General features: G+C 46.1%; 1 protein-coding gene across 2 annotated transcripts in view; it reads right to left on the reverse strand.

Moving 5' to 3' along the window:
* PITX1 (paired like homeodomain 1) overlaps positions 1-26,314 on the reverse strand; it is a 149,950-nt gene that overhangs the window by 31,134 nt on the left and 92,502 nt on the right. The window contains exon 1 of one of the 2 annotated variants that reach the window (XM_032969150.2): positions 20,844-20,981. The exons of the other annotated variant lie outside the window; for it this stretch is intronic. Within the exon in view, the coding sequence (XP_032825041.1) occupies positions 20,844-20,898 (55 nt within the window). The 5' untranslated portion in view covers positions 20,899-20,981. Of the gene's footprint in view, positions 1-20,843; positions 20,982-26,314 lie in introns of those variants that run through there. 2 annotated transcript variants of the gene reach the window in all.

The raw sequence follows: 26,314 nt of genomic DNA on the forward strand, positions 1-26,314 counted from the left end.
CACATTGTACACTATATATAGTATATTCACATTATAGACACTATATATAGTAAATACAAATTATACTCACTATATATAGTATATACACATTATAGACACTATATATAGTATATACACATTATACACACTATATATAGTATACATACATTATACACTATATATAGTATATACACATTATACACACTATATATAGTATATACACATTATACACACTATATATAGTATACACACATTATACACACTATATATAGTATATACACATTATACACACTAAATAGAGTATATACACATTATACACACTATATATATAGCACATACACATTATAGACACTATATATAGTATATACACATTATACACAATATATAGTATACACACATTATACACACTATATGTAGTATATACACATTACACACACTATATATAGTATATACACATTATAGACACTATATATAGTAAATACGCTTTATACACACTATATATAGTATATACACATTATACACACTATATACAGTATATACACATTATACACACTATATATAGTATACACACATTATACACACTATATATAGTATATACACATTATAGACACTATATATAGTATACACACATTGTACACACTATATATAGTATATACATATTATACACACTATATAGTATATACACATTATACACACTATATATAATATACACACAATATACACACTATATAGAGTATACACACATTATACACACTATATACAGTATATACACATTATAGACACTATGTATAGTATATACACATTATACACACTATATATAGTATACACACAGTATACACACTATATATAGTATATACACATTATACACACTATATATAGTATACACACATTATACACACTATATATAGTATATACACATAGACACTATATATAGTATACACACATTATACACACTATATATAGTATATACACATTATACACACTATATATAGGTTATACACATTATACACACTATATATAGTATACACACATTATACACACTATGTATAGTATACACATTATAGACACTATATATAGTATATACACATTATACACACTATATATAGTATACACACATTATACACACTATATATAGTATACACACATTATACACACTATATATAGTATATACACATTATACACACTATATATAGTGTATACACATTATACACACTATATATAGTAAATACACATTATACACACTATATATAGTATACACACTATATATAGTACACACTATATATAGTACACACATTATACACACTATATATATAGTATACACACATTATACACACTATATATAGTACACACACATTATACACACTATATATAGTATATACACATTATACACACTATATATAGTATATATACATTATACACACTATATATAGTATACACATATTATACACACTATAAATATTATTCACACATTATACACACTACATGTAGTAAATACACATTATACACACTATATATAGTATACACACACATTGTACACACTATATATAGTACACACATTATACACACTATATATAGTATACACACATTATACACACTATATATAGTACACACACATTATACACACTATATATAGCATACACACATTATACACACTATATATAGTATATACACATTATAAACACTATATATAGTATATACACATTATACACACTATATATAGTATATATACACATTATACACACTATATATAGTATACACACATTATACACACTATAAATAGTATTCACACATTATACACACTATATATAGTATACACACATTATACACACTATATAGTATACACACATTATACACACTATATATAGTATACACACATTGTACACACTATATATAGTATACAGACATTGTACACACTATATATAGTATATACACATTATACGCACTATATATAGTATACACACATTATACACACTATATAGTATACACACATACACACTATATAGTATACACACATACACACTATATATAGTATACACACATTGTACACACTATATATAGTAAACACATACACACTATATATAGTATATGCACATTGTACACACTATATATAGTATACACACATTGTACACACTATATCAAGTATACACACATTATACATAATATATAGTATAAACACATTATACACACTATATATAGTATACACACATTATACACACTATATATAGTATACGCACATTGTACACACTATAAATAGTAATCACATATTATACACACTATATATAGTATATACACATTATAAACACTATATATAGTATACACACATTATACACAATATATATAGTATATACACATTATACACACTATATATAGTATATACACATTATACACACTATATAAAGTATATACACATTATACACACTATATATAGTATACACACATTATACACACTATATATAGTATACACACATTATACACACTATACACAGTATACACGCATTACACACACTATATATAGTATACACAGATTGTACACACTATATATAGTATATACATTATATACACTATATAGTATACACAGATTGTACACACTATATATAGTATATACATTACACACTATATATAGTACACACACATTATACACACTATATATAGTATACACACATTATACACACTGTATATAGTAGACACACATTGTACACACTATATGTAGTATATATTATACACACTATATATAGTACACACATATTATATACACTATATATAGTACACACATTAAACACACTATATATAGTACACACACATTATACACACTATATATAGTATACACACACATTGTACACACTATATATAGTACACACATTATACACACCATATATAGTATACACACATTATACACACTATAAATACTATACACACATTATACACACTATATATAGTATACACACATTATACACACTATACATACTATACACACATTATACACACTATATATAGTATACACACATTATACACACTATATATTGTATACACACATTATACACACTATATATAGTACACACACATTATACACACTAGTATATAGTACACAAACATTATACACACTATACATAGTATATACACATTATACACACTATATATAGTATATACATATTACACACACTATATATAGTATACACACATTATATACACTATATATAGTATATACACATTATACACACTATATATAGTATACACACGTTATACACACTATATATAGTATACACACATTATACACACTATATAATATATACACATTATACACACTATATATAGTATACACACATTATACACACTATATAGTATATACACATTATACACACTATATATAGTATACACACATTACACACACTAAATATAGTATACACACATTATACACACTATGTATAGTATATACACACATTATACACACTATACATAGTATACCCACATTATAAACACTATATATAGTACACACATTATACACACTATATATAGTATACACACATTATACACACTATATATAGTATACACACATCATACACACTATATATAGTATACACACATTTAACACACTATATATAATATACACACATTATATACACTATATATAGTATACACACATTATACACACTATATATAGTATACACACATTGTACACACTATATATAGTATACACATTATACACACTATATATAGTATACACACATTATACACACTATATATAGTATACACATTATACACACTATATATGTAGTATACACACATTAGACACACTATACATAGTACACACACATTATACACACTATATATAGTATATACACATTATATACACTATATATAGTATATACACACATTATACACACTATATATAGTATACACACATTATACACACTATATATAGTATACACACATCATACACACTATATATAGTATACACATTTAACACACTATATAGTATACACACATTATAGACCCTATATATAGTATACACACATTATACACACTATATATAGTATACACACATTGTACACACTATATATAGTATACACACATTTAACACACTATATATAGTATACACACATTATACACACTATATAGAGTATACACACATTATATACACTATATATAGTATATACACACATTATACACACTATATATGTAGTATACACACATTAGACACACTATACATAGTACACACACATTATACACACTATATATAGTATATACACATTATATACACTATATATAGTATATACACACATTATACACACTATATATAGTACACACACATTATACACATTATATATAGTACACAGACATTATACACACTAAATATAGTATACACACATTATACACATTATGTATAGTATATACACACATTATACACACTATATACAGTATATACACACATTATACACACTATATATAGTATTCACACATTATACACACTACATATACTATACACACATTATAGGCACTATATAGTATACACACATTATACACACTATATATAGTATATACACACATTATAGACACTATATATAGTATATACACACATTATACACACTATATATAGTATACACACATTATACACACTATATAGTACATACACATCATACACACTATATATAGTATACACACATTATACACTATATATAGTATATACGCACATTATACACACCATATATGCACGTACATAAGACAAATACACACCCAATACACACAAATATATTCCACACACGCACTGTATATATATACACACATACACAAATATATAGAGTTTATAAATACGATACACAGTATACACATTATATATTGAATATATACACAACATATACGCGATACACACACACTATCTAGGACACACACGAAATATACACACGCACGCATGTACACTCAACACTGGTCCTAGAAAACACAATCGTGTCCCGTGAATCCTTACAAGACGGCCCCCTTCCTACACCGATCCGTTCGCACTTTATAATAAATATACATCGGCTTTGAAGACCATATATTAACGCATCAACTTTAACAAAATGCCAACTTACGTACAGCCGACTACACGGCTAACATCAGACGCCTGAGTTCCATTTACCATCCACAACCAACCCGGCTAACATCAGACGCCTGAGTTCCATTTACCATCCACAACCAACACGGCTAACATCAGACGCCTGAGTTCCATTTACCATCCACAACCAACACGGCTAACATCAGAGATCTGAGTTCCATTTACCATCCACAACCAACACGGCTAACATCAGACGCCTGAGTTCCATTTACCATCCACAACCAACACGGCTAACATCAGACGCCTCAGTTCCATTTACCATCCACAACCAACACGGCTAACATCAGACGCCCGAGTTCCATTTACCATCCACAACCAACACGGCTAACATCAGACGCCCGAGTTCCATTTACCATCCACAACCAACACGGCTAACATCAGACGCCCGAGTTCCATTTACCATCCACAACCAACACGGCTAACATCAGAGACCTGAATTCCATTTACCATCCACAACCAACACGGCTAACATCAGACGCCCGAGTTCCATTTACCATCCACAACCAACACGGCTAACATCAGACGCCCGAGTTCCATTTACCATCCACAACCAACACGGCTAACATCAGAGACCTGAATTCCATTTACCATCCACAACCAACACGGCTAACATCAGACGCCCGAGTTCCATTTACCATCCACAACCAACACGGCTAACATCAGAGACCTGAATTCCATTTACCATCCACAACCAACACGGCTAACATCAGACGCCCGAGTTCCATTTACCATCCACAACCAACACGGCTAACATCAGACGCCTGAATTCCATTTACCATCCACAACCAACACGGCTAACATCAGACGCCCGAGTTCCATTTACTATCCACAACCAACACGGCTAACATCAGACACCTGAGTTCCATTTACCATCCACAACCAACACGGCTAACATCAGACGCCCGAGTTCCATTTACCATCCACAACCAACACGGCTAACATCAGTGATCTGAGTTCCATTTACCATCCACAACCAACACGGCTAACATCAGACGCCCGAGTTCCATTTACCATCCACAACCAACACGGCTAACATCAGACGCCTGAGTTCCATTTACCATCCACAACCAACACGGCTAACATCAGACGCCTGAGTTCCATTTAACATCCACAACCAACACGGCTAACATCAGACGCCTGAGTTCCATTTAACATCCACAACCAACACGGCTAACATCAGACGCCCGAGTTCCATTTACCATCCACAACCAACACGGCTAACATCAGACGCCTGAGTTCCATTTACCATCCACAACCAACACGGCTAACATCAGACGCCCGAGTTCCATTTACCATCCACAACCAACACGGCTAACATCAGACGCCCGAGTTCCATTTACCATCCACAACCAACACGGCTAACATCAGAGACCCGAGTTCCATTTACCATCCACAACCAACACGGCTAACATCAGACGCCTGAGTTCCATTTACCATCCACAACCAACACGGCTAACATCAGAGATCTGAGTTCCATTTACCATCCACAACCAACACGGCTAACATCAGACGCCTGAGTTCCATTTACCATCCACAACCAACACGGCTAACATCAGACGCCTCAGTTCCATTTACCATCCACAACCAACACGGCTAACATCAGACGCCCGAGTTCCATTTACCATCCACAACCAACACGGCTAACATCAGACGCCCGAGTTCCATTTACCATCCACAACCAACACGGCTAACATCAGACGCCTGAGTTCCATTTACCATCCACAACCAACACGGCTAACATCAGAGACCTGAATTCCATTTACCATCCACAACCAACACGGCTAACATCAGACGCCCGAGTTCCATTTACCATCCACAACCAACACGGCTAACATCAGACGCCTGAGTTCCATTTACCATCCACAACCAACACGGCTAACATCAGACGCCCGAGTTCCATTTACCATCCACAACCAACACGGCTAACATCAGTGATCTGAGTTCCATTTACCATCCACAACCAACACGGCTAACATCAGACGCCCGAGTTCCATTTACCATCCACAACCAACACGGCTAACATCAGACGCCTGAGTTCCATTTACCATCCACAACCAACACGGCTAACATCAGACGCCTGAGTTCCATTTAACATCCACAACCAACACGGCTAACATCAGACGCCTGAGTTCCATTTAACATCCACAACCAACACGGCTAACATCAGACGCCCGAGTTCCATTTACCATCCACAACCAACACGGCTAACATCAGACGCCTGAGTTCCATTTACCATCCACAACCAACACGGCTAACATCAGACGCCTGAGTTCCATTTACCATCCACAACCAACACGGCTAACATCAGACGCCCGAGTTCCATTTACCATCCACAACCAACACGGCTAACATCAGAGACCCGAGTTCCATTTACCATCCACAACCAACACGGCTAACATCAGACGCCTGAGTTCCATTTACCATCCACAACCAACACGGCTAACATCAGAGATCTGAGTTCCATTTACCATCCACAACCAACACGGCTAACATCAGACGCCTGAGTTCCATTTACCATCCACAACCAACACGGCTAACATCAGACGCCTCAGTTCCATTTACCATCCACAACCAACACGGCTAACATCAGACGCCCGAGTTCCATTTACCATCCACAACCAACACGGCTAACATCAGACGCCTTAGTTCCATTTACCATCCACAACCAACACGGCTAACATCAGACGCCTGAGTTCCATTTACCATCCACAACCAACACGGCTAACATCAGACGCCCGAGTTCCATTTACCATCCACAACCAACACGGCTAACATCAGAGACCCGAGTTCCATTTACCATCCACAACCAACACGGCTAACATCAGACGCCTGAGTTCCATTTACCATCCACAACCAACACGGCTAACATCAGAGATCTGAGTTCCATTTACCATCCACAACCAACACGGCTAACATCAGACGACTGAGTTCCATTTACCATCCACAACCAACACGGCTAACATCAGACGCCTCAGTTCCATTTACCATCCACAACCAACACGGCTAACATCAGACGCCCGAGTTCCATTTACCATCCACAACCAACACGGCTAACATCAGACGCCTTAGTTCCATTTACCATCCACAACCAACACGGCTAACATCAGAGACCCGAGTTCCATTTACCATCCACAACCAACACGGCTAACATCAGACGCCCGAGTTCCATTTACCGTCCACAACCAACACGGCTAACATCAGACGCCTTAGTTCCATTTACCATCCACAACCAACACGGCTAACATCAGTGACCTGAGTTCCATTTACCATCCACAACCAACACGGCTAACATCAGACGCCCGAGTTCCATTTACCATCCACAACCAACACGGCTAACATCAGACGCCCGAGTTCCATTTACCATCCACAACCAACACGGCTAACATCAGACGCCTCAGTTCCATTTACCATCCACAACCAACACGGCTAACATCAGAGATCTGAGTTCCATTTACCATCCACAACCAACACGGCTAACATCAGACGCCTGAGTTCCATTTACCATCCACAACCAACACGGCTAACATCAGACGCCTTAGTTCCATTTACCATCCACAACCAACACGGCTAACATCAGACGCCCGAGTTCCATTTACCATCCACAACCAACACGGCTACCATCAGAGACCCGAGTTCCATTTACCGTCCACAACCAACACGGCTAACATCAGACGCCTGAGTTCCATTTACCATCCACAACCAACACGGCTAACATCAGACGCCTGAGTTCCATTTACCATCCACAACCAACACGGCTAACATCAGTGACCTGAGTTCCATTTACCATCCACAACCAACACGGCTAACATCAGAGACCTGAGTTCCATTTACCACCCACAACCAACACGGCTAACATCAGAGACCCGAGTTCCATTTACCGTCCACAACCAACACGGCTAACATCAGACGCCTGAGTTCCATTTACCATCCACAACCAACACGGCTAACATCGGACGCCTGAGTTCCATTTACCATCCACAACCAACACGGCTAACATCAGACGCCTGAGTTCCATTTACCATCCACAACCAACACGGCTAACATCAGACGCCTGAGTTCCATTTACCATCCACAACCAACACGGCTAACATCAGACGCCTGAGTTCCATTTACCATCCACAACCAACACGGCTAACATCAGACGCCTGAGTTCCATTTACCATCCACAACCAACACGGCTAACATCAGAGACCTGAGTTCCATTTACCATCCACAACCAACACGGCTAACATCAGACGCCTGAGTTCCATCTGCTGGTCACGGCTAACATCAGTGGCGAGAGATCTCTAAAACCGGTCCTGGGTGCGTGCCCGTTATCCCCCCCCCCCGCTCCCTATATCTCCCCCCAGCCGCTCCTTCACCAACTCGGGGGGGGGGGGGCCCAGGGCCGGAACCGGTTACGGACAATAGAACCGGTTACCGGTTTTACGGCCAATCGGTCAACAAACGCGGGGGCTGTGGACCCGGCGAGAGCTGAGTTCGACCTCCGGCCACAGCGAACAGCAGTGAGCGAGTGACGTCTGAACCTATCCTGGACGCCACCCAACCAAACAACCAACTCGCCCTGACCGGCGTGGTGAAGTATGGTCAAACATTCTCCACGACCCACAACGACGTGGGGGGGGGGGGGGTGTGGGGGGCACTCGTCCAGCAGTGGATTGGCAGGGTATGAATTTGTATTGTATATTATTCTGAATACAAACTAATAATGGTGATGTTCTAAAATGAATTTACACACAAACTACCGATTGTATGCACGGTAGTGTATAATAAAATAGACGTATAGCAACAGCTACAAACTAACACGCAATTATACACAACACGCGCCTTTATCATACGCGATTAGTACTCATCCAGTGGCAAAGGGGCCGTGAACTATTGTATCGTGGGCGATGGTCAACAATAATAACGGAGTGGCAGCCGAAGGAATGGAACGCGATCGAGGACGAGGTGGAGGAGGATGAGGAGGAGGAGGAGAGAGACGGAGCGGTGAATTCAGCACCTCTGGCTGGATCGCGCGACATCGCCACGATCGTGAGAAGCGGCGGCCTTCATCCAGCAGTAGATATTACGCGGCTTTGTGGTCATGCTGACGATGACTGTGGCCGAAATCCCGTCTTGTGCGTGTTTGAGGAGCGGTGGCGCAGTGGTTAGCGCAGTACTGCGAGACGGAACCCAGCGACTCGAGTCGGAAGATTGAAATGGGTCCTGGCCGCTCCGCTCGGTCGATTCAGCCTCGAATGAGTAATCAACATCAGCACCGGAGAGACAAAGGCGGCCGGACGTGGTGTTGGCCACCCACCCCTTCGTGTGCCGTGCCGGCCTTAATAGGTGTTGCTTGCTCGCTAACGGCACTTGCCCCAATAGTCTGATGAGGCTACACGGCGGAATCTCTAGCTTTGTGGTGCGTGCGTGCGGTTTCACGCGTTGTATGTATTTAGTGGGTATCTGATGTAATTCGTTAAAAAAAAACCAATAATACTTATCCCATAGAAAAGGGCCGTTTAGCATCAACGCAATTTCTAAGCTGCTTTGAAATCAAACTGATTATGGTGATGATGCAGATGATGATGCATGTGCGTTTGAACGCACAGTAATTAAACAACACGTTAAATGGAAGTGTGATTAACTTACGCGAACATGCATCAAAAGTCTCAACCGCGCACGCAAATACAAAGACCCCCCGTGTAGCCTACGCAGGCTGTTGGGGCAAGTGCCGTGAGCGAGCAGCAGCAGCTATGAAGGTCGACACTGCACGCGAGGCCGCCTTTGTCTCCCCGAGTGCTGATGTTTAATCACCCCGCCAGGTTCTTATTTAAGGCTGAGTTGACCTAGGAGAGTCTCAGAGCAAGCGGGAATTGCAACTTGGGTTAACCACTACAGTACCGCTGCCTATATATACACACACGCACGTATATATTATGCACAATATACACACACATTCAATACGCACACGCGCATTGCACATATGCACACACGTAAGAATATGGGCATATCAACATGCACCCAGGCATGTAACACACATATACGCACACAAATAGTACAGTAAACAGGTTAAACACACGTGTACATTGAAGACACGCGCGTGTCTATTAAATACAACAAATAATTCACACGTGTTCAATATGTACGTACAAAGACAAAGATGCCCCGTATAGCGTTTAGTAGACTGTTGGGGCAAGTGCTGTTAGCGAGTAGCTCCTACGAAGGCCGACACGGCACACGAGGGGGTGGGTGGCCAGCACCACGCCCGGCCGCCTTTGTCTCCCCAGAGGCGATGTTTACACATCGCACCAGATGCTAATTTTAGGTTGATTCAATCTATTTATATACACACACACAGATACATCAATATATATGTAGATGTACAAATGTACGATATATTAACGAGCAATAACGATAGCACAAGTTTAATCGAGGTGTTTGTACTGGCGTGTGTGTGTGTCCATATACGTGCACGTGACTGTACGTGCATATGTGTGTACACGCGTGTGTACGTGTACCTTATATATGTGTGTGTATACTATATATGTGCACACGTGTGTGCACGTGTAATATATATGCGTGTTTACACGTACTATATATGTGTGTACACACGTGTGCACGTGTACTATATATTTGTGTACACGTGTGTGTATGTATATGGGGAGCGGTGGCGCAGCGGTTAGCACGCAGCGCTACGAACCCGATGAAACGAGTTCGCATCCCGCTCACGACCACCAACACCAGTGACGATTATCTGAACCGGTCCTGGGCCTCCCCGAGGTAGACTCAGCCTCAAATTAGTACCTGGTGCGGTGTGTAGTAAACATCGCCCTTTGGGAGACAAAGGCGGTCGGGCGTGGTGGTGGCCACCCACCCCCTCATGTACCGTTCCGGCCTTCATAGTTGCTCGCTAACAGCACTTGCCCCTACAGTCTGTTCAGGCGATACGGGGGATCTTTGTCTTTGTCTGCACTTCAACATCTCCCATCGCTGCGCCTCACATTGCTACATTTGTGAGAGATGAGTGACTCCTACAGGTGACCTGCAGCGTGGTGAGTGTGTGGGCGAATGAGTGGGTGAGTGAATTTGGTGAGTAAGTGGGTGAGTGTGTTGGTGGGTGAGTAAGGTGCTCGCGAACAGCACTTTGCCCAACAGCCTGTTAAGGCTATACGGGGTCTTTGTCCTTAAAGTGGGTGAGTGAGTGGGTAAGTGCGTGGGTGAGTGAGTGGGTGAGTGAGTGAGTGGGTGAGTGAGTGCATGGGTGGGTGAGTGAGTGAGTGGGTGGGTGAGTGCATGGGTGGGTGAGTGAATGAGTGGGTGGTTGGGTAAGTGAGTGAGTGGGTGAGTGGGTGGGTGAGTGGGTGGGTGAGCGTGTTGCTTCATTGGCGAGCGCGTGAGTGAGTGAATCGGTGAGCGCGCGGTGCCGTTTGTTGCCGGCAGTTCGACATTTGTCGAGCCCTTGCAACACAAATACAAGTCCGACTCATTGTCGCGGTCGCGCAGAGACGCGGCCTTTTGTTTCCATCGGCGGAAACGATTTCCTTTGTTGATGATGATGGTGACAAATGATGGTGATGATGATTGTGATGATGATGATTGTGATGATGATTGTGATGATGATGGCCACAATTCTTGCGGATTATTGGACGTTGCGGAAAGTAAGACGCAACCCCCAACCCCCCCCCCCCCCCCAAATAAATAAGAACTTGTGTCGTCGATTATATAAATTCTGGTCACACGCAACGATCACCCGTATAGCCTTAACAGACTGTTGGGGCAAGTGCTGTTAGCGAGCAGCACCTACGAAGGCCGGCACGGCACACGAGGGGGTGGGTGGCCAGCACCACGCCCGGCCGCCTTTGTCTCCCCAGCTCGATGTTTACTCCACACCGCACCAGGAACTTATTGAGGCTGAGTCAACCTATGGGAGGCCCAGCACCGGCTCAGATAATACACACACACATAATACACACACACATAATACACACACACACATAATACACACACACATAATACACACACATAATAAACACTTACACAATACACATAATAAAACATACACAATACACATAATAACATAAACACATACACAATAATACACACACAATACACACCCACATAATACACACATAATACACACATAATACACACACAATACACACACAATACACACACAATACACACACAATACACACACATAATACACACACAATACACACACAATACACATACATAATATACACACATAATACACACACACGCATAATACACACACAATACACACGTGATACACACAAAATACTCACAATACATATAATACACATGATATACACACATACATAATACACACACACACATAATACACACACATAATACACACATAATACACACATAAACACACAATACAAATAATACACACACATAATACACACACATAATATATACATAATATATACACATACATATAATATACACATATAATACACATACACATAATATATACACATATACTACACTTACATAATACATACATAATACATACATAATACACACATAATACACACACATAATACGTACATAATACACATAATACACACACACCGCATCGGTAACACAAAAAAATTGCGTAAAAATATAGGATATATTCATCTTCTACATAATTAAGATTCATACAACTGGATTTATATATAGATAAGAGTATACTGTAGTTGTGTATGCACATAAAAAATATAAATATATTTCTGGCAATGTCTCTCGTGCTCTGGAGAAGGATCATTTCCTGAAACGTTAGATATACACAAATAAAAACTGATAATAAACTATACACATTACTCGACGATTCAGCGCATTGAAGCTCTTATTTATTAATGCATCATATATAGTAGTATTAATATATTGGTATATAAATAAGGATATTACATCTCCTTCACACGTGTCAAGTCTCTCCACTTTACAACATAATAATACGCTTATTTTTGTTGTACACATCCCACCAGCGGCATTGGCTCATGGCAAACAAAACCCTGGACGGGTTTCGATATCCAGGGTCTCATCAGCAGCAGAGTCGGCCTCTGCTTGAACTCCCGAATTAAAATGTTTCGTCAATATCGGCAACATTGCATTTGAACGATTATAAACAAATATACAAAGTGATAGATGCACACACACACATAGTAAGATATGTATTGTAACCCACTGATAGATGCACACACACACATAGTAAGATATGTATTGTAACCCACTTTCCCATCTGTATTGCAAATACAAAGTTGGCAGTGTGTTTTATAATCTGGAGAATACGTTATTATTATAATCGTTACGCACATGACGCCCTTTGTCAATCCACTGCTGGTGGATTGACAAAGGGCCATACTTCACCACGCTGGTCAATGGAGGGTTGTACAATAACAACAACTCAACACAAGAGCAACAACACTGCGTGGCCTTCAGAATAAAAAAAACTAACCGACGACGTTTCGGACAACAACCCTTCATCACACAGCACGTCGCCTCTGACAAATGCTTTGTTAAGGTCACACCCATGCAGTGTTGTCGCTGCTGTGCCCTCGTGCAGAGACAAAGATCCCCCGTATAGCCTCAACAGACTGTTGGGGCAAGCGCTGTTAGCGAGCGTCACGAAGGCCTTGGCACGGCACACGAGGGGGTGGGTGGCCAGCACCACGCCCTGGCCGCCTTTGTCTCCCCCAGCGGCGATGTTTACGACCCATCGCACCAGACGCTCACTTGAGGCTGAGTCGACCTAGGGGAGGAGGCCCAGGACCGGTTCAGATTCGCAACTCGGTTCGCGGGGGTTCGTAGGTGAGCAGCGCGCTAACCGCACCACCACCGCTCCCCACCCTAACACCACCACGGCCACCATCGCCAACTCAGCATCGTCACCGTTCATCGCCGCGTGATTGGTAATTTACAGACAGCGACAACAACGACAACAACAATTATAACGATGGTAAATCTTAACTACGAAGCGTCATTAGGTTTACGATATTTAAATGACCTCGGCCCGTATCTGGGAGTAAATACGTTTGCTGATGCGGCGATGTACAATCATTACGCCGCGTCTTGGTAGAGGCGCGGCCCTGCAAGTGCCCGCTCCCCGGCCCGCCACTGCCGCCTCGGAAAGGGGGCAGCTCCACGCACCGGTCACGAGAGCGATCTCCGCTGTGGCGCTCTTGGCCTACTCTTCCACGTTGATGGGACGTGTTGGAAGAGGCGGCTGCGGGTGGGTCCTTCCGACCGACTAAATCGCGGTGAATCCCATTCACATAAAGTCCCGTTCGTACAAACACACGCTGCTGTATGTTACATTTGAAACCTGGTGGGGGATACAAAGGCGGTGGAGTGGGGGCGTGGGGGAGCATCTTGAGAAACTTGCTCCATTATTTCAACCGCGGCGACATATCTCGATCGCAGGTCCAGTGTGCCGCGCGACCCATTGCACCGCCATGGACGCCTCCACTGCTGGATGATATCGGCGTGGAAGTGCACGAGGCTGCCGGACCAAAGCAGATGTCTCGCACCCGCGCGTGTCGAGACACCGAACGGAGAGGCCCCCTCAAGCCCCCCCGCGTGCCATCGATTTTTACTCGAGAAGACAAAGGTGGGAGCCAACTCTCACTAGAGCGCTTCAAGTATCCTCTTTGTCCCCTCACCACCCACTCACCCATCGTCACCACACACTCACCCACCTCACCCGCGCCCATCCTGATGTGCTGATGAGGTGAGCTTACGCGGCGGCGAGGAACGAGAGATCTCTACTCGGATTGTTTCGCTGTGCGATTCGCGCGGTGAGTGAGTGTGTGTGTGGGTGGTGAGTGGGTGGGTGGTGAGTGGGTGGGTGGATTGGTGAGTGAGTGGATGGATGTCTGTACGAGTGGGTGGGTGAGTGAGTGGATGGGTGGTGAGTGGGTGGATGGGTGGTGAGTGGGTATTTGTACGAGTGGGTGGGTGGATTGGTGAGTGAGTGGATGGATGTCTGTACGAGTGGGTGGGTGAGTGAGTGGATGGGTGGTGAGTGGGTGGATGGGTGGTGAGTGGGTATTTGTACGAGTGGGTGGGTGGATTGGTGAGTGAGTGGATGGATGTCTGTACGAGTGGGTGGGTGAGTGAGTGGATGGGTGGTGAGTGGGTGGATGGGTGGTGAGTGGGTATTTGTACGAGTGGGTGGGTGGATTGGTGAGTGAGTGGATGGATGTCTGTACGAGTGGGTGGGTGAGTGGATGGGTGGTGAGTGGGTGGATGGGTGGTGAGTGGGTGGATGGGTGGTGAGTGGGTATTTGTACGAGTGGGTGGGTGGATTGGTGAGTGAGTGGATGGATGTCTGTACGAGTGGGTGGGTGAGTGAGTGGATGGGTGGTGAGTGGGTGGATGGGTGGTGAGTGGGTGGATGGGTGGTGAGTGGGTGGATGGGTGGTGAGTGGGTATTTGTACGAGTGGGTGGGTGGATTGGTGAGTGAGTGGATGGATGTCTGTACGAGTGGGTGGGTGAGTGGATGGGTGGTGAGTGGGTGGATGGGTGGTGAGTGGGTGGATGGGTGGTGAGTGGGTATTTGTACGAGTGAGTATTTGTACGAGTGGGTGGGTGGATTGGTGAGTGAGTGGATGGATGTCTGTACGAGTGGGTGGGTGAGTGAGTGGATGGGTGGTGAGTGGGTATTTGCATGAGGGGCTATTTGCATGTGTGAGTGGACATTTACATGGGCCAGTGGGTATTTGTGAATGGGTGGGGTGAGTTTATGGGTGAGCGGGTGTGTGTGTGTGAGTAATCGTACGAATGAGTTGGCAGGTGAGAGGGGTACATGCATGCATGTGTGATGAAGTGTATGAGCATGTGTATGTGAAATCGGGTGAGTGTATGAGCAATTGTAATAGTGTGCGAATGGGTGAGTGGTTTGGTGAATATTTGGGTAAGCGCACGAGTGAATTAACGCAATGGATGCTGCACAATAGAGGTGAGGTTTTTTTTCGTGCGAACGAAGTCGGGTGTGAGTGAATTTAGTGAGCACGTGTGAATGTCTGCTTGGGCGCGCAGGAGTGGGTGGAAAGTTTGGGAGCGAAATAGTTCCCGGGCGCGCGAGTGTGCGGGCGAGCATAGGTCTAAACGACAGTGCGAGTGCGTTAGTGGGTGATTGTGTGGGTGAATGAGTGAGTGTATGTATATGTGAATGAGTAAGCGGGCGGGTGAATATTGTATCCGAGTGCACACGCCTGCATGCGTATACGCGTGCGTGTTAATCTTTGTTAACGCGCTGCGCAACGAACCCGGCCACCCGAGTTCGATTCCCGCCCACGACCACCAACACCAGTGACGATTATCTGAACCGGTCCTGGGTCTCCCCTAAGTCGACTCAGCCTCAAACGAGTGTCTGGTGCGGCGCGTAAAACATCAGCGCTGGCGAGACAAAGGGGGCCGTGCGCGGTGCTGGCCACCCACCCCCTCGTGTGTGTGCTGTGGCGGTCTTCATAGGTGCTGCTACTCGCTAACATCACTTGCCCCGACAGTCTGCTGCGGCTCTACGGGGTAGTTGGGTGGGGATCTGTGCCTTCGAGTTGTGTGAATGTGTGCGTAAACGCGCGGAGTGATTTTTTTGTAATTCTTCTATCAGCCTGCGTGAGTGTGCGTCTTTGTCTCTGTTTGTACTGGTGCGTGATTACGCCCTATCTGTGTGTACACACTCGTGTACTTTGCACACTCTGCGTGCCAGAGATGTTGCGTGGGTGCGTGCGACGGGCTTCGCTTCGCGAGCACGTGGGTGTGCGCGTGATGTGTAGTGTAGCGGTTAGCGCTACGCTGCGCTATGAACCCGGCAAACCCGGGTTCGATTCCTCCTCACGGCAAACATCAGTGGCGATTATCTGAACCGGTCTCGGGCCTCCCCTAGGTCGACTCAGCCTCAAATGAGTACCTGGTGCGGTGTGTAAACATTGCCATTAAGGAGACAAAGGCGGTCGGGCGTGGTGCTGGTCACCCACCCCCTCGTGTATCGTTCCGGCCTTCATAGGTGCTCGCTAACAGCACTTGCCCCTACAGTCTGTTAAGGCTATATGGGGGATCTTTATCTTTGATATGTTGTGTGAGTGTCCTGTTGGCGGAGGGTGTCCGACACAAATTGGCATCGCGTACTCGCTGCGATTTGACACAAAAAAAAAAAGCAATCACGGAAACGTTACATCGGTCACCAGATCGTGCTTGTTGGATGTTCGTGAGTGCGACGGTGAGTGGGGAGCGGTGGTGGTGGTGTAAGCGGTTAGCGCTGCGCTTCGAACCCGGTGATCCGAGTTCGATTCCCGCTCGCGGCCGCCAACACCAGTGGCCACTATCGGGAACCACGAGGGAGACAAAGGCGGCCGTGTGTGGGGTGCTAACCCATCCACCCCACGTGTGCCGTTGCCGGCATTCGTGTTAGCTTAACGGCACCTGCCCCAACAGTCTCTCGAAGGCTATACGGGGGGATCTTTGTCTTTGTATTCGTGTGTTCGATTTTACGATTCGCTATTGCACCACGAATAACGAAATAGACGAGCAACGTGTCCCCCTCCATTAATCTCTGTATCTCCGCATAACGAAAACAACACGTGACACTTTTGTTACACAATCTCATCAGCCGCACGTGCGCCTTCCAGGGAGCGCATCATTTCAGCGCGAGCGAACAACTCTGGACCGGTTTCGACATTGAGGTGTCTCATCAGCAGTCAGGCTCACTTGACGAATCGATGCTGGTGAATTGCTCAATTGGTCCGTGTGTGTTTGTGTGTGAACGTGTATGAGTGTGTGCGTGTGAACGTGTATGAGTGTGCGTGTGAACGTGTATGATTGTGCGTATGAACGTGTATGAGTGTGTGTGAACGTGTATGAGTGTGTGTGAACGTGTATGAGTGTGCGTGTGAACGTGTATGAGTGTGTGTGAACGTGTATGTGTGTGAACGTGTATGAGTGTGTGTGTGAACGTGTATGAGTGTGTGTGTGAACGTGTATGAGTGTGTGTGTGAACGTGTATGAGTGTGCGTGTGAACGTGTATGAGTGTGCGTGTGAACGTGTATGAGTGTGTGTGAACGTGTATGAGTGTGTGTGAACGTGTATGAGTGTGTGTGAACGTGTATGATTGTGTGTGTGAACGTGTATGAGTGTGTGTGAACGTGTATGAGTGTGTGTGAACGTGTATGATTGTGTGTGTGAACGTGTATGAGTGTATGAACGTGTATGAGTGTGTGTGTGTGAACGTGTATGAGTGTGTGAACGTGTATGAGTGTGTGTGAACGTGTATGAGTGTGTGTGTGAACGTGTATGAGTGTGTGTGAACGTGTATGAGTGTGTGTGAACGTGTATGAGTGTGTGTGAACGTGTATGAGTGTGTGTGTGAACGTGTATGAGTGTGTGTGTGAACGTGTATGAGTGTGCGTGTGAACGTGTATGAGTGTGTGTGAACGTGTATGATTGTGCGTATGAACGTGTATGAGTGTATGAACGTGTATGTATGAGTGTGTGTGAACGTGTATGAGTGTGTGTGAACGTGTATGAGTGTGTGTGAACGTGTATGAGTGTGTGTGAACGTGTATGAGTGTGTGTGAACGTGTATGAGTGTGTGTGTGAACGTGTATGAGTGTGTGTGAACGTGTATGAGTGTGTGTGAACGTGTATGAGTGTGCGTGTGAACGTGTATGAGTGTGTGTGAACGTGTATGAGTGTGTGTGAACGTGTATGAGTGTGTGTGAACATGTGAGTGTGTGTGAACGTGTATGAGTGTGTGTGTGAACGTGTATGAGTGTGTGTTAAAACGTGTATGTGTGTGAAAATGTGTCAACGCGTGTGTGTGGGTATAGTGTGTAGCATGTCTCTGTGTGTAGTATGCATGTGTACGTGTGTGTAGTATATGTATGTGTGCAGTGTGTTAGTTTGTATGTGTGTCGTATATGTATGTGTGTAGTGTATGTGTGTAGTATATGTACGTGTGTAGAGTGTGTAGCGTGCGTGAAGTATATATATGTGTGTGTAGAGTGTGTGGTTTATATGTTTGTAGGATATATATATGTGTGTATGTGTGTAGTATATGTATGTGTGTATCTTTGTGTGTATGAATGAGAGTTTATGTGTTTGCAGGGTGAGTGTGTGTACGCTGCCCCGTGCACTCTTCTGCCCGTACGCCACTGCTGCCCGTAGGATCCTGCCACTGCCCCTATTCTACTGCTGCCCGTACGCTACTGCTGCCCGTATACACTACTGCTGCCCATAGGATCCTGTCACTGCTCTACTGCTGCCCGCACGCTACTGATGCCCGTAGGATCCTGCCACTGCCCCTATTCTACTGCTGCCCGTACGCTACTGCTGCCCGTATACACTACTGCTGCCCATAGGATCCTGCCACTGCCCCTATTCTACTGCTGCCCGTACGCTACTGCTGCACGTATGATCCTGCCACTGCCCCTATGCGACTGCTGCCCGTATGATCCTGCTACTGCTGCCCGTAGCATCCTGCTACTGCCCCTATGCTACTGCTGCCCGTATGATCCTGCTACTGCTGCCCGTATGATCCTGCTACTGCTGCCCGTATGATCCTGCTACTGCTGCCTGTATGATCCTGCTGCCTGTATGCTCCTGCTACTGCTGCCCGTGCTCTCCCACTGCTGCCCGTATGATCCTGCCACTGCTGCCCGTATGATCCTGCTGCCCGTATGATCCTGCTACTGCTGCCTGTAGCACCCTGCTACTGCTGCCCGTGCTCTCCCACTGCTGCCTGTATGACCCTGCTACTGCTGCCCGAGGGGGGCTCGTACCGTGCTCGTCTGCGGTGCCGCCTCTCAGCACGGGGGGGGGCCCCGCGTCCATCATCCTCGCAGCGTCGCCGGCGCCTCTAATCGCCTCTAATCGCCTCCAAATCGCTGCGCAAGGTGGTGGCCTCACGAGGAGGGGAGTGGGGGGAGAGGGGGGGGGGGGGTTTGATGGGAGGTAGAAGGTAGGGGAGGGGGGGGGGCTGGGTAGTGGGGGGGGGGGTACGGGACAGGGGGATATCCGCTAGTCGGGGTCCCCTCGGAAGGTTAAATCCTCACGCCCGGCCGAGGTTCCATCAGCTGCGGCGTCGCCACCTCGGATAGGTGGGGGGCACCACGGGGGAAGGTGCTGGTTGGGGGGCGGTAGGGGGGGGGGTCCGGATAATGGAGGTGGGGGGGGGTAAGGTAGAGGGGTGGGAGCAGGGAAGGGGGGGGAGTGATGGGGGGGGGGGCAGACACGTCGGCACTAAAGACCTCTGAGATCCCAGCTCCGTGGTTGAAATCCCGGGGATTTGCGCCGCGTGAATGAGAGGAGATGAGGGCGGATCGAGACGACGGCGGCGGCGGTGGCGGCGGTGCGGGCCGCTGGCGGGCGGCGGGGGTCGCGACTGGGGCTGCGCTGCGGCGCCAAATCGGCGGTCAGTTTTAAACCCCCGCGGAAAACCCGACCAGGCATATGGGGGGGGGGCGGGGCATCGAGACACGCCCACCACGGTGCTGAGACACGCCCACCACGGTGTCGAGCCACGCCCACCACGGTGTCGAGACACGCCCACCACGGTGCCGAGACACGCCCACCACGGTGTCGAGACACGCCCACCACGGTGTCGAGACACGCCCGCGGTGCCGCGAGACACGCCCGCGGCGGATCGAGCCACGCCCGCGACGCCGCAAGACACGCCCGCGGCGACGCGAGACACGCCCACAAAGCTTAGAGACACGCCCACAAAGCTTAGAGACACGCCCACAAAGCTTAGAGACACGCCCACGACGCTTCGAGCCACGATCCAAGACGCATCGAGACACGCCCACGACCCCGCGAGCCACGCCCACCCTCGGTGGGATGGTTCAGCAGAGGGCGGGAGCTGTAGCTCGAACCTGGTCCCCGCCTATCCAGAATGCGAGCCCCTCCCCCCGCTGCCCCTGCCCACCCCCCCCACAACGTCCTGGGCAGAACGTTCCGCCAACGTCACAGTTTGGCGGGGCTTGGTGGGGGGGGGGGTGTCACCCCCTCCCCACCGAACGACCCCCTCCCCCCCCCAGTAGAAAGTGACGTCACGGCTCCGATTCGCAGAGGCGCAGCGTAAAAAAAGTCTCCGCCCTCTTCGCCAAATTAGGGCACAGAGTGGGCGGGGCCACGGAGGAAGGGATAGACCGGTGGGCGGGAGTAGACGGCGGAGAGGCGGAGACGAGGGGGGGGAGTTACACCTGGCGATAAGCTCCGCCCCAGTAGCCTCCACTCGCCACGCCCTCCACCCGCCCCGCCTCCCCCCTATAGTGACGTCACCGCACTAGACCACCCTCCTCGTGCCAAGCGAAGGCTAACGAGGTCCTCTGGCAAAATAAATAAGCACATCGCTCCCTGCACGTACACAAAAATGAAGTGTTTTTTTTTTTTTAACACGACCCACCAGCCTTCTGGGAGTGCAACATAAGTCAGGCAGTGTTGGTTCAAAGCACGCAAGCCGAGTCTACCAAGAGGAGGCACGGGCCCACTTCAGATGTTCCTCGCTGATGTTGGCCGTGAGCGGGAATCGAACTCGGGCTGCCAGCAGAGTTCGTGGCGCCGCCGCGCTAACCGCTGCACCACCACTCCCGCCACGCACGCGCACAGATTCACATTCACCCAGACACACACAGATTCACATTCACCCAGACACACACATTCACATTCACCCAGACGCGCACAGATTCACATTCACCCAGACGCGCACAGATTCACAATCACCCAGACGCGCACAGATTCACATTCACCCAGACACACACAGATTCACATTCACCCAGACACACACAGATTCACATTCACCCAGACACGCACAGATTCACATTCACCCAGACGCGCACAGATTCACATTCACCCAGACACGCACAGATTCTCATTCACCCAGACACGCACAGATTCACATTCACCCAGACACGCACAGATTCACAGTCACCCAGACGCGCACAGATTCACATTCACCCAGACACGCATAGATTCACATTCACCCAGACACGCATAGATTCACATTCACCCAGACACGCACAGATTCACATTCATCCAGACACGCATAGATTCACATTCACCCAGACACGCATAGATTCACATTCACCCAGACACGCATAGATTCACATTCACCCAGACGCACACAGATTCACATTCACCCAGACGCACACAGATTCACATTCACCCAGACAGACATAGATTCACATTCACCCAGACACACACAGATTCACATTCACCCAGACGCGCACAGATTCACATTCACCCAGAAGCGCACAGATTCACATTCACCCAGACGCGCACAGATTCACATTCACCCAGACACGCACAGATTCACTTTCACCCAGACACGCACAGATTCACATTCACCCAGACGCGCACATATTCACATTCACCCAGACACGCACAGATTCACATTCACCCAGACGCGCACAGATTCACATTTACCCAGACACGCACAGATTCACATTCACCCAGACACACATAGATTCACATTCACCCAGACGCGCGCAGATTCACATTCACCCAGACGCACACAGATTCACATTCACTCAGACACGCATAGATTCACATTCACCCAGATGCGCAGATTCACATTCACCCAGATACGCATATATTCACATTCACCCAGACGCACACAGATTCACATTGACCCAGACGCGCATTGATTCACATTCACCCAGAAGCGCACAGATTCACATTCACCCAGACGCGCACAGATTCACATTCACCCAGACGTGCATAGATTCACATTCACCCAGACGCACATAGATTCACATTCACCCAGACGCGCACAGATTCACATTCACCCAGACGTGCATAGATTCACATTCACCCAGACGCGCACAGATTCACATTCACCCAGACAGGCATAGATTCACATTCACCCAGACACGCATAGATTCACATTCACCCAGACACGCACAGATTCACCTTCACCCAGACGCGCACAGATTCATATTCACCCAGACGCGCACAGATTCACATTCACCCAGACACACACAGATTCACATTCACCCAGACGCGCACAGATTCACATTCACCCAGACACGCATAGATTCACATTCACCCAGACGCGCATAGATTCACATTCACCCAGACACGCATAGATTAACATTCACCCAGACGCGCACAGATTCACATTCACCCAGACGCGCATAGATTCACATTCACCCAGACGCGCATAGATTCACATTCACCCAGACACGCATAGATTAACATTCACCCAGACGCGCACAGATTCACATTCACCCAGACGAGCATAGATTCACATTCACCCAGACGCGCATAGATTCACATTCACCCAGACACGCATAGATTAACATTCACCCAGACGCGCACAGATTCACATTCACCCAGACGCGCACAGATTCACATTCACCCAGACGCGCACAGATTCACATTCACCCAGACGCGCATAGATTCACATTCACCCAGACACGCATAGATTCACATTGACCCAGACGCACACAGATTCACATTGACCCAGACGCACACAGATTCACATTCACCCAGACGCACACAGACACGCACAGGCAAAGCTCCACCCCCCCATGTAGGCTACGTCGACTGTTGGGACAAGTGCTGTGAGGTTGTCCAACAGTGAAAGTGAGAACGCACAAATCATTACCCGCGAGTGTAACGTACACAAACATTTACACCCGGTTACACAAACACGGGGTTTATGGCTCAGAGCCAACGCGTATCCAAAGAAAAATATAACAGCAGACTCACACGCACACAGAGACACACAAAAACAGACTCACACACACACAGAGACACACACACAGACTCACTCACACACAGAGACAAACACACAGACTCACTCACACAGACACACACACAGACACACACACACAGACTCACTCACACAGACACACACACAGACTCACTCACACAGACACACACACAGACACACACACACACAGACACACACACACAGACACACACACAGACTCACTTACACAGAGACACACACAGACTCACACACAGACTCACTCACAGAGACACGCACACAGACTCACTCACACAGACACACACACAGACTCACTCGCACAGAAACACACACAGACACACACAGAGATACACACAGACCCACACAGACTCACTCACTCACACACAGAGACACACACAGACTCACTCACACAGACACACACACAGACTCACTCACACACAGACACACACACAGACTCACTCACAGAGACACACACAGAGACACACACACACACAGACTCACACACAGACTCACTCACACACAGAGACACACACAGAGACTCACACACAGAGACACACACAGACTCACTCACAGACACACACACAGACTCACTCACACAGACACACATACAGAGACTCACACACAGAGACACACACAGACCCACACAGACTCACTCACACGCACACAGATACTCACGCAGACTGTCACACGCGCACGGATACACGTTGAGACGTAGACTTATACTGTACTACATTCATACGAGACACACACGGCAAGATTTACTCGTAAATACAATGTGAAAAGACAACCAACTAATTTGTGTTGTCTTGTTTAGTTTGTCGTCCTTCCCACGCACTTCCGGTTGGCTACGTACGGTGCAAAAAAAGTTCAACGTACATATAAAGATCCCCTTGACGACAACTATTCTATGGTTCTTTCGGTAAAGTCAAGTAGATAGAAAAAAATAATACCAATAAAATAATTAAAATGAAGTTAATAAAAAATAATAAAAAAATATCACGACGTTTCGATCGCAACACAAGCGGTCGAAACGACGTGATATTTTTTTAATTCACTTTATTTTCAATTTTATTATTTCATTGTTATTATTTTTTTTCTCTCTCTCTCTACGTGACTTTACCGAAAGAACCATAGAATATGAATTCCTGCAGTCAGGAAACTTTCAAGTCAACTGTTGTGGTGAGTGCTGTTCGCGAGATGGAGTCGACCCAGCATAGCCCCAGGACCGGTTCAAAAAATTCGCCTCTGTCACTCTTCGTGAGCGGGAATCGAACTGGTGTGGCCGAGGTTCGTAGCGCAGTGTGCTAACCACTGCGCCACCGCTCCCCCTTCCCCCTCCCCGCACACACGTAGATAGACACACGTATTCGGAGAGATGCACACACGGACGGGCAGTGAGACACAAATACAGAGGAGACGCGCACACTGACACACGCCGCGACAGCGGCGGCGACGTTACCATAGCACTTGTGCCAGGCTCGTTGCACGTTGAGGCCACGTGACGTGTCGAAGGCTCGCTGCTGGCAGGAGGTCATCAGA

Source organism: Petromyzon marinus, chromosome 41 (genome assembly GCF_048934315.1).
Source record: "Petromyzon marinus isolate PM22_M1 ecotype Great Lakes invasive population chromosome 41, UKy_Petmar_22M1.pri1.0, whole genome shotgun sequence".
In the NCBI taxonomy this organism is placed as follows: domain Eukaryota; kingdom Metazoa; phylum Chordata; class Hyperoartia; order Petromyzontiformes; family Petromyzontidae; genus Petromyzon; species Petromyzon marinus.